Source organism: Prosopis cineraria, unplaced genomic scaffold, assembly GCF_029017545.1.
Source record: "Prosopis cineraria cultivar Desert tree isolate PC_DT_omini unplaced genomic scaffold, ASM2901754v1 PC6, whole genome shotgun sequence".
Taxonomy (NCBI): domain Eukaryota; kingdom Viridiplantae; phylum Streptophyta; class Magnoliopsida; order Fabales; family Fabaceae; genus Prosopis; species Prosopis cineraria.
The window spans coordinates 39,040,172-39,052,073 of NW_026555337.1; the positions used below are offsets into that span (position 1 = coordinate 39,040,172).

The window sequence follows — 11,902 nt, forward strand, 5'->3', positions numbered from 1 at the left end:
ATTTGAGTATTACTGAAGCTAATTAATGATCAGGGGCAATTAGGGTTTCTCCCTGGACCCCCAAAATAGAAGTGGCTGCCCCAAGCATTATCAGAAAAGGCAGGTTGGAGTACATTGTAGCAATTGGAACGATCAACATAAGACACAACGTTATCAGCTGTCAACATTTGGTTGTTACCATTAACAAATTTAATGTCCTTGAAATAGCTAGCTTTTCCATATTCTTCTCCTGGAAAATGCCCACTTCCCATTTGTGTTGTTGAGTGTTGTCCGTTAGCTTCTGAGTTTAGTACTTCACCTCCCCACTCTATCACTGTTACACTGTCTGATAGACTTGAGAACAAAGTGGAAGGCCAATATCCAATTAGTTTATCACTGCCAAGTAGCATCCACCAATCTCCGCTGCCTCTATCCTGTTCATTATCACAATTGTCAATTATTACTGCATCTCTGCTTCTTTGTTTGTTTGTTTGTTTGTTTTTAATACAAGGGCCACGGAACACGTGCAGCTAAAGAAATTAGTTCATATCAGAATTCAAGAAGAATCCGAACCCAGGTGGTGGAACTTCAAAAGTTGTTGTGTCAAGATTGTCTTCGTACAGGCTCAATTTCAACTATAATGCAATTTTTTGTGTGGAAATCCTGTGTTGTGGGGTATTTTATAGAATATTCTAAAGGCAATTACTGTATTTTTACTTTAAATTTCAATAGAAGTTTATCAAAATTACTTTCCTCTCATTAGAAACATGTGTAATAATTGGTAGTATTATATAAAATGCCTTGTATATTGCAAAATAGGACTTCTAAAAAACAGTAGAATTCGGAACAAATGGGCAAAAAGCGACGGAAATGGAAAGACAATCTTAAGTCAAAATTTTAAGACACAAATTTATGAATTATTTCTCTTTATTCTATATTAGTTATTAAATCAAATTTTATTTGATGTGAGACTTCTCATGTCAACTCTAGTTCACTTATACTTAGACTACCTAATAACTAATGTCATGAACGTGTTTTTCTTTGAGGGAAGTAATGAATTCTAGCCCTTAAAAAATCGTACCTTCCAGATGGTGATCGTGATTTGATATTGGGAATTAATGTCATTGTATATAGACAAGGGCTTGATGCTGCTTCCCAGAGCTACTTCAGCATTTACTTGAACAAAGCCAGAACAAAGAAGATCATAGCATCCAGTATTCTCGTTTGAATCACTCTGTCAAATTAAAATAATAAAAAAAAACAATGACGAAGAAAATGATTTGAACAAACCAAGATTTAGGGCTGTTAAGAAAATTTGAACTTACAGTCCAAAATGTATAAAGTCGGGTGTTAGTATCCCCATATAGCTCTGGATTTACCTAAATGTCCAAAATAAATAATAGACAAATAGGTAATAGGGGCATGAGAAGTCAAAAACGTGTTTTATTTTATATGTTACACATATTTTCTTTTGATTAAATAATTTTTCTTTTTCTGTTAGGTAGGGGGGAACAAAAAGAATACCTGCCAACCAGCTTCAATAATTTCGAGATTTTCACTATCAGCATCATTTAAAATCCGAATTGCTGAAAGACTAAATTCTTGGGATTGTTGAACACGAGGGTTCCAGACGTTCATGGTTCCCTTGGCTCCATAATATTTATTTCCTTTCAAAAAGACCAAGGCATACTAAACAAGAAAAATTAAACACATCGAATAAAGCAAAACAAAACACAAAAATCCATGGCACAGTTTTTTGTTTTGAAAAAAATTAAAAAATTCTACTCTTTCAGTCCCAAATTTTTAAAAGATTTTTTCCGTCTTGAAATATAAGACACTTTAGGTAGATTAAGGTTTCATTAAATGCTTCAATTCTAATACTTCCTCCGTCCCAAATTATAGGGCACTTTGGAAGGAGTTTTTCTATTCTAAAATATAAGACACTTTAGATAGATTAAAATTTTATTAAATGCATCAATTTTAATATTACCCTTTCTCTCTCTATAATTAATTTCTATCCTTTCTCTTTTCAATGTATTAAATGATGGGCATTTTGAAAAGTTTACATTTTTATTTTGGAAAGATAAGGTTGTTAAGTATATTTAATGATGTTTACTGGTATGTGAGATTTTATCTAAAAGTATCTTATAATTTGGGACAGAGGGGGTATTACTCTTTCTCTCTTTATAGCTAATTTTCATTCCTTCTCTTTTCAATATATTAATTATGGATATTTTTGAAAGTTTATTTTTTTGTTTTGAAAATATAAGGTTATTAAGTGTGTTTAATGAGGTTTATTGATATGTGAGATTTTGTCTAAGAATGTCTTATAATTTGGGACGAAGGGATTATTTAAAGATGTGTTTTTATTTACCATTTTAAAAAATAAAAAAGTTAAAATATGTTTTGAAACCTAAAAAATCAAATCATTTTTTGATCATTTGTTACTTTTTTGTTTTGCAAACTTAAAGAAAGTGCAAAAAATATTACTTTTTTATTAATGACAATTATATTAAAGTAAATAATCCGTTCAACTTTCATTTCACCACTTTAAATATATTTATTAGAATAATGTTTCACACATATTTTTTTAAAAAAAGACTTTTTATTGTTTGTTTTCAAAACTTGTTCCAAAAAACTACTCGACACAAATGTTTAAAAAACATAAAAATAAAAATATAATAACACAAGTACCTCATAGTGACCTTGAGCTCCAACACTTGGGGATATGAAATTGTTCTTGAGATTCTTCTCTCCGAATCGTTGGATAAAGCCTGCTCTCAATATATCATCTTCTCTCGTTCTTCTTATAGGAATTGTACTCTCTGGGCAACTTCCACTGTGGTGCCATAGCTGATGGATTGTCTTTGATTTCGAAGATATTTCACTTTCTTCAAGTATCTTATTATCCTGTGGCCCAAAATTTGGCCTCATCTTCATTCAAACATGAAATAATTCATTGGTTTGAGTATTCTGAACAAGAGGTTAATCAATAAAACTTAAAAGAATATAAAAAGCAAACTGTTTCACCTGAATTTTGTGATTTTTGAGTTTTGGATGATCAAAAGCTGGCTGATCTAGAATAGCAACACAATCGATAGTATCTCCATCAGGGCTCTAGTTTAAGAGGGGAAAAAACAAATTATCAACATAAACTATCATAAATTGTACTAAAACCCATCAATAATTTCTCCTCTCCACTAGTGTTTCAAACATGGAGAGATAATTTGCCTACCTTAATGGACTTAACAGCTGGTTTATTCAACTTCATCAAAAGCTTCTCAACTTCATGTTTATGACTATGATTACCAATATCAATTGTGTCACGATTTTCCATCGTCATTTGCCCAGAAAAGAGCAAGAAGTAGAGCACCACATTCGCTATCCAGATCATCTTATTTCCTAATTCGATCGTCTTCCATTACATTGAAGGATATCCAAGACTTTATGACAACTATATAGGCTGATTTGTTCTATATAGTAAACAGCAAACAAAGACACTTTTTAAATTTGTGATATTCATGTACCCCAACCCTATATATGGATTTGGCCCCAAGAAATTTTTCTATTCCCCATTTTCTGTAATCAACGAAAGTGCTATTTTTAATTATCATCTTTGATTTAATAAAGTATCACGTATATTTGTCATTTATAAAGTTTCTTCTTTTCCCAGTACATGTACTTCCACTTGATGCATCTATGTTACTTATTTATAGAATTATTTTGAATCCATGCATGTATGGAACCAATGCACATTGCTCCTCTTTGTTGTGAAATATACCCCTATCTAGAGACTCAAGACAACACTTATAATTTCTTGTTAAGAGCAAAGATTCGAGGAGGTCCATTGCATATTTGAGAAATGCACAATACCAGAATTTTTGTATCCCATATATCAAGCATCAACCTTTTACAAATTTGCAATTTTTGTTTACTCAAATCAATTCAACAGTCAATGTCTAATATTTGACAACTTTCTATGCAAATCTCTACAAGATGATGCTTATAGTTTTCTCAATATTTTATTACTTATCACGAACCTTGTACATATAGAGTAAACTAGATGATGAGCACTACCCAAGTATAAGGCAAATAAAGTGCTCTCTTCATCTCAAATTATAACACACTTTTAGAAAATATTTAACGTCCCAAAATATAAGACACTTTGATAAAAATAAAATTTTATTAATGACACTTTTTCAATATTATCCTTCCCATATATTCTCTCTCTTTAATATTTTTTTATTAATGGAGTATTAAATGAAGGACATTTTTAAAAGTTTCAATTTTTGTCTTGAAAAAGTAAGATTGTAAAATATATTTAATGAATTTTATTGGTATGTGACATTTTATCTAAAAATGTTTTATAATTTGGGATGAGGGGAGTAATATTTTTTCCAGTCCCAATTAGTCTATTACAGGTGACATAAAAGAATTTATTGGTCTTTAATATAGTCACATAGAATATTATTGATTAACATTTTCCAATTTTCTATATAACTCCTCAAATATTGTGTTTATCTCTTAATAGGGGTAAAATTGGAATACTATTAAATTTTAAGATTGTAAAGTTGCCTGAGAGGGGGTAAATTAGGCTAAATAAAAATTTAACAAATTTTGTAAAATAAAAGAGATGAGTTAAGGAACGATACCCCTAAATATAGAGAGAGAGAGAAGGCAAAAACTAAAAGACAATTATTAGAGACGCACTATACTGGAATAAATGGTCTCTCAACCTAATAAGAGTGTTTGTGTCCAAATAAGTATGTTTGTACCCATATTAGAACGAATGACTGCGCCCAAACAAAGATGTTTGTACCATAATAGAGGATAGCATGGGTATAAAGAGAAAGTTTAGGGAATAAATACCACTATATCGGTAGAAATGATGAAATAAGGGAACAAAGGGAACTGTAACGGTATGAAGAGACTCAGTACTGGTATAACTCAAACTTCAACGGAACAAATGCCATTGTATGGGTATAAGTGAAGAAATAAGGGAATGGAGAGAGTTGCACCGGTATAAACAACATCGTACCAGTATAGAGGAATAAAAAGAATTTGAGAAGTTTCAATGTCCAAAATAAATGAAAGAGAGATCGAATCAACTTAAATTTTTCTCAATTAGCAAAAGAAGGATTTTGAGAAAAATTGAGTACTTAACTCAAAAAGAATCTCAAAGAATCAAAGCTTGGAATATTAGGAGATTCATGCTTCTATTGGTATAGGCAAAATATTTTGGGTATAAGAACATAAAAGAAAATAGAAATTATGAGTTTAAAGGCTGTGAGTTTAGTTACCCTTAATTGCCAATAAATAGCATTAAATTTTCCAGTAAAACAAAATTTTCTCTATTTTGTAATCATCAAAACAAGAGTTCAACAAATTTAATGAGTTAACTACTTTTACTTGATTTTAATGAGGTGGTTGAAGTGACTTACTTCCTTCGGTCCCTATCCTAAAGTGTCTTAACTAATAACTAGAATCAAGAAATGATGGTTAATTCATTAAATGTCTTAAAATGAAAAAAACTTTCAACTTTACTCCTATTAAAAATAGAAAGAGAGAGATATAAAATATATGATGAGTTATATAATTAAGGACCAACTTAAGAATTCTTCTAAAAGACACCTTATAATATAAGAATTGGATGGAGTACAATAGGCATGAGGGAGCACACATCTACCTGCCCGTTAATATTGGCTTGTTTTAATACCTGCTGAACACTTTATTTTCTTAAAAACTAGAAATACACTAAGCGTTAAAATAGCAACATCATGGGCAATTAGGGTTTCTGCCAGGGCCACCAAAATAGAAGAATCTACCCCAACCATCAGTACGACCAGTTTGGACATCATAGCAAGTGGAACGATCAACCTGATTGAAAATGGTATCAGCAGGGACCATTTGGTTATCACCATTAAGGTTCTTGAAAAAGCTGGCTTTCCCAAAATGTTCTCTTGGAAATTGCCCACTTCCCATTTGTGTTGTGCTGTGTTGTCCATTTGTTGCTGAGTTTACTATTTGACCTCCCCAACGTATGAATGTTGCACTATCTGAGAGGTGTGTGAACAGAGACGATGACCAATATCCCATAACTTTATCTCCATATTGCATCCACCAATCTCCATTGCTTTTATCCTGCTCATTATCATAATCATTCTTTTTATACAACATTTTCAATTACATATTTAATTTTATTAGCTAGGTTGTTCAAGTCTGAGTGGACTTAAACCGATATGGAAAGATATACATACATCAAATAAAATTGGGTTTAATGACTAATATAAAATAAAAGGAAGGACTTATAAGTGTTGAAATGTGAAGTTAAGATTATACTTCTTCCTACTCTTGCCCTCTTATCCCCTTAGTTTCCAAAAGGTCACTTTCCATTCCCAATAATGTAGCAGGGAATTGAACAAATTTCTAGTTATCATAATAGATAAAGTTATTCATATTTATGGACTGGAGGAATCCAATTCTCCCAAGTCCATCATGTGATGATGATGAAATATCAAGAAAATATTTTCTTTTTTCGATTAATCATAGAGAGAAGCTGACACTGTATAGATTTTATAAAATGGAATTTTAGAATAAAATAAAGATGCGTCAAATATACTCGTTAGTTTTATGCCTGACTAAACTGCCAATAAGAGTCATGCATGAACTATACTCTAATTCCTTCTTTAGCCAAAAGAAAAAAAATTCCTTCAAAGAAATTTGAAATAAGTGGCACTATATTTCATGACCAATGAATATTGTGGCATTTTATATATTTTATGTTCTATATATAGGTAATCGAAAATATATAGATGTCTTTTTCTTATTGGTGAAGCTATATATTCTTGGAAAAAAAAATAAAGTCCTATTACTGAAAATTAATGACAGTGAGGTCCCAAAAGAATTTGAAAATTAAGTTACAATTATTAATTCAGATACACTTTACGAACTGCAATATCAATTACAAATGAAAATTATTATTACGTTTAGAATTTATATATATTATATTTGAAATTAAAATTCTTAAATTTACAATTATTTAAATCAATATTTACAATTTATTTTTAAAAAAATTTAAGACAATTTATTTTTTAAAAAAATTTTTAGGACATAACTGTTATTAATTTCCTCTTTTAAGATTTAATTATCATTTTCTGAAAGAAAAAACAATAGTTACCTTCCAGATCATGATCTGGATATCATATTGGGAATTTGTGTCATTGTAGACAGATAAGGGTTCAAGGGTGCTTCCCACGGCGATTCCAGCATTAAGCTGAACAAAGCCCGAACAACGAAGATCATAGCATCCTGTACTTTTATCATTATCATCCTGTCATGTAAAAAACATTAAGAAAATATCAACGACACACAAAGAAACTTATTGAACAAAAAGAAAAGAAAAAAAATGTAGGGCTGCTAAGAACTTGGAACTCACAGTCCAAAATGTAAAAAGTCTGGTTCGATTATCCCCATAGAGATACTGATTCACCTAATTGTCCAAAGTTAAAAAATAAAACAGAGAATGAGAAAGATTTCTAGTGACAAATAACGTAAACAAATATTTAAAACATGGTGAGCAAGTCAAAATACATTTGTATAATATATATGTTCACTAATTATTAACTTATTTTGCTTTTCTGTTGGGTAATTTTTTCAATATATATATAATACCTGCCATCCAACTTCAATTGCATTGAGATTTTCTTTATCAACATCATTTACGACCCAAATTGCAGAGACACTCCATTCGACATCTTGTTGAACTTTAGGGTTCCAAACGTTCATGGCTGCCTTGCCACCATAATATTTTTCTCCTTTCACAAAAACCGAGGCATACTGGACATTCCAAAGAATCATAGACGCAAAAAAAAAAAAAAAAAAAGAGAAAAGAAAAACAAGTCATCAAATGAACAAAACAGAAAACAGACACTAAAAACTTATCGTTTAGTTATTAGAGACAACACTTGGTCAGTTGATTCTAGCTTCGGTGTTCATCAGATTTACAATTTTCAACTTGTAATTTTTTTCAACAAAATAATTTTTTTAAATTGTTAGTTAGAAGATTATCTTTATTTTTAATATTTTATTTGCCAAAATAAAAATTTATAAATTTTATAAAAAAATTTAATACTAAGTCTAGACTGTTCAAATAATATGTGGATAGTTAATTTATAAAAATTATAAATTTTTAATATTAAATTAGACCATCTAGATTAAATCTGATTAGTGATGAGTTGTTTATTTTTTTATTGGTTTCATAGGGTATTCTCACATTCGGTAGCCATGAGATTAGTCTATAAAGGAATCACCATTTACGATTGTTCTCTCCCTAGTAATGATTTCCATTCACACGTCTAGGAATTAAACTCTATAATGATGTTTAAGTGGCCCAAATCACCACCATTCATTTCACACCCAGATTTAATAAATTTTTTAAACTTGTATAATGAAAATGTTAAATTTGGATAGTCCAAATTAAGTCTAGAATGTCTTTGCCCAAAACAAAAAATTAAATCTAGAATGTCCAAATCTCATCACCTCTAAAGCTGGACTCTTAGTAATACCTCGTTGACACGTTGACCTCCAGCATCAGAGGGTAGACGAATGGTCTGGAGATTCTTCTTTCCAAATTGTCGGATAGATCTGTCTCTCAACATGTCTTCTTTTCTTATTCTTCTAATAGGAATGGTTCCTTCTGGACAACTTCCACTTTGGTGCCATAGTTGAGCAATTGGTGGTGATTTTGAAGGCACATTATTACTTCCTTCAATGATCATCCCTTCTGGGTAAGAACTTGGCCTCATCTTCAATCAAATTGGAAATAATTAATTAGTTTCCTGGCCTCAAATCTGAATGAGAAGAAGTAAAACAACAAAAACAAAATTCTCTGACCCGAATTTTGTGATTTTTAAGCTTTGGGTGATCAAAAGCTGGCTGTTTTAAAATATCAACACAGTCGATTATATCTCCATCAGGACTCTGGATTTAATCATACAAATTGTTAGCACAGACGATCATAAATTGTAAAACACACAATATTCATATCAAATTCTGAATAAAAGCCAAAAAGACTTAAAAAAAAAAACTTCACTTGCTTGCTTCACACACACACACACGCACACACACACAAAGCATATATCTACCTTAATACTCTTAACAGCTGGTTTGTTCAACTTCTTCAAAAGCTTCTGAATAGAACTACCATCTTTGCGGCTTCGATCTGCCATTGTCATTTGAACAAAAAGCAACAAGAAGCAGAACACCACATTTGTGACCCTAGTCTTTTTGTTTGTTAATTTGTTCGCCATGGTGACAAATATCAAGAACCTTTATTGTGGAAAATTTTCCAGTGGATATTCAAGACGATGGCACAGGAATTTATATATAGGCTGATTTTTGTTATTACAATCTGAAATTATTTTATCTTCATTCTTGATAAGATTTAATTTCCTTGCAAATATCAATCTGGTAACAACGATTAAAAAAACCACAAATAAAGAACATTTTTAATGTTTAAATCAAAGGGATTTCCAGACCCTCAATAAAGGGGATTTGATTCCTTTCTTCCACACAACTAATTTATTTATTTCTCATTTATAATTTTTATTCCAATACACTCCCCTTTACATTCAATTATGCTTTCTGTATGTGCCAAATGCTAAGATCAAACGGATGGTAGTTCAATCAACCTTTAAGTGTATCATTTCTTTCTCTTCTTATTATATCCTTAATTGAATAATTAAAAATAATAAATAGATGAATAGATGAATGAGAAATTAAAAAAGAAATAAATATATTTATTATGATATTTATAATTATGAACAATGAAATTCAATTGAATTTCTATGAGGTTGTTCCCTATTACATATATCTACATGGGCTTTAAATTTATAATTCACAAAATGTGATTTCTAGCTCATTTCGATTAATGCAATGATGCATCTAAAATCACATTTGATAATAGACTAGACGGTGGGCTTGAGATTGAACTTTTTTTTTTTTTTTGGGGAGATAGCTTGGTATCGTGTTTTCTGGTAGGCCAATGGTTGAGTTTGGGTTTGAAGTCGACATCTTTAGTTAGAAGATATCTCAACCTTCATATAGGTTTTGGAATTTGCAGCAATAGGAGTCCGATGCCCAAATAACTATTATAATGAGAATTAATATTATCTCAATTTTCAACTCTCAAGGGAACAAAATTATTTTATAAAGACTGATCAATTGCTCAATAATGATTTAATAAGCTGTCTCAATAACCTTGGTAAAATCCTTTGATTTCAATGCTTCTAATATTCACACACCTAAAATTATTATTAATTGAATTAAATAGGGAGGAAGGAAAAATCCCAAAAATGGTGAAAAAAATTATATAAATTCACTATTTTTGAAAATTTCTTCTCCTAATTTTCTCTCATCCCTATTTCCTTCTACTTTTCCCTCCATCCATGCCAAGCCTTAATAAATTTTGTATTCAAGTTCCTTTAATTATATTAGAATCTATCACTTTCGAGTATCTCTTCACTTAAACACATTCTGTGTGTGCATATAGCCTGTGCATTTTATTCAACATTCATATGAAGTGAGTGTTCATCAAAAGAATTTTTTTCCCATTGTTATATCATATAACATAATCAAACATAGGGTAATAAAATCAATACAATGTTAATGGGGAGTGATTGCCTAGGAATGAGGGGAGAGGAAAAGCAGGCAAGAGTAGTGGAAGCCCTATTCAAATGTTATTGGTAGTCTTATGTACAATATGGTGTATATATACCAGGCTTGATCTTGTATATACAATAAGTGTGGTAAGCAGATACATGCACAATTTTGGAGAGGGTCATTGGGATACTATTAAATGGATCCTTCAGTATTTGAAAGGTACTTCTAATGTTGCTCTGGTATTTGACAAGAATAAGGCTGTCTCTAACAATGTTGTTGGTTTTATTGACTTTGATCATGGTCATGATTTTGATAAACGAAAGTTTCTTTTTGCTTATATTTTCACCCTTTGTGCCTCATCTATTAGCTAGAAATCATCTCTCCAATCTATTTTTGCATTGTCATCAACTGAAATAGAGTGTATAGCAGCAACTAAGGGTGTAAGGAAGCTATTTGATTGCAAGGTCTTGTTATTAAACTTTGTGTTGCCCAAGGAGTTACTAATGTTTTTTTAATAATTTATGTTGGTCAGATAAATAAATTATTAAAAAAAGGGTTCAAGCAGAATTGGTGTGCTTGATTTTATTTAATTAGAGTGATAATATATACAATTACAGATAGTAGAGCAGCAACCCAATAAATGCTTCGGATTAAACTTTTGTATTATGTTTGTGGAGATTTGGAGACTTTGTTGTTGTTGTTGTTGTTGTTGTTGTTGTTGTTGTTGTTGTTATGTTTTAACAATTTTAAAATTATTTTCTTGGTGTTTGGATAACTAATTTGCAAAGGAAAAAATTGGATTTCATTTACAAGAAAAAAATAAAAAATTTAAATATAAGTAAAAAAACCTAGAAAGAAAATTGGTGGATTAGGTTGGGGAAATCTTAACCTACCATGGCCAGCCCACAACCCACAGGCTGGCTTAATTTTTACAGCTTTAAATTGAAGGTTATGTCCAGTGGAAAAAAACTCAATTCCCATTTAGATTAAGTTTAAACCATAGGCTTGACCAGGCCATAGTAAGCTCTAAAATTGAACTCACTCATTCTTTTCAATTGAAAAAAAGATTAAGAATCAAACCCTGTGGTTAGAAAAAAAAATATAATGGAAGGGATATCTCAATTAGCTCAACAACATTCAAATCTAATCAGATAGTATTGTGAAAAAAAAAGGAAATAATTTACTTATGCAAATGAAAAGAGAAGAGCTAGGAAAGCTTGTTGAGGCTGAGAGAGAATGAGAATTGTATTGATCATTTAATGGT

General features: G+C 30.7%; 2 protein-coding genes across 2 annotated transcripts; both read right to left on the reverse strand.

Moving 5' to 3' along the window:
* Window positions 1-29: 29 nt before the first annotated feature.
* On the reverse strand, window positions 30-3,322 carry LOC129314147 (uncharacterized). Its single transcript, XM_054957517.1, has 7 exons — window positions 3,215-3,322; window positions 3,010-3,096; window positions 2,674-2,913; window positions 1,504-1,668; window positions 1,305-1,358; window positions 1,061-1,213; window positions 30-413 (listed from the first exon to the last, which is right to left on the reverse strand). The coding sequence occupies exons 1-7, from the start codon at window positions 3,320-3,322 to the stop codon at window positions 30-32; spliced, it is 1,191 nt and encodes a 396-aa protein (XP_054813492.1).
* A 2,432-nt stretch (window positions 3,323-5,754) lies between these two features.
* On the reverse strand, window positions 5,755-9,287 carry LOC129314148 (uncharacterized). Its single transcript, XM_054957518.1, has 7 exons — window positions 9,123-9,287; window positions 8,872-8,958; window positions 8,544-8,783; window positions 7,651-7,815; window positions 7,415-7,468; window positions 7,157-7,309; window positions 5,755-6,120 (listed from the first exon to the last, which is right to left on the reverse strand). Exons 1-7 carry the CDS (start codon window positions 9,285-9,287, stop codon window positions 5,755-5,757), a joined length of 1,230 nt encoding a protein of 409 aa, XP_054813493.1.
* Between the last annotated feature and the right edge of the window lie 2,615 nt (window positions 9,288-11,902).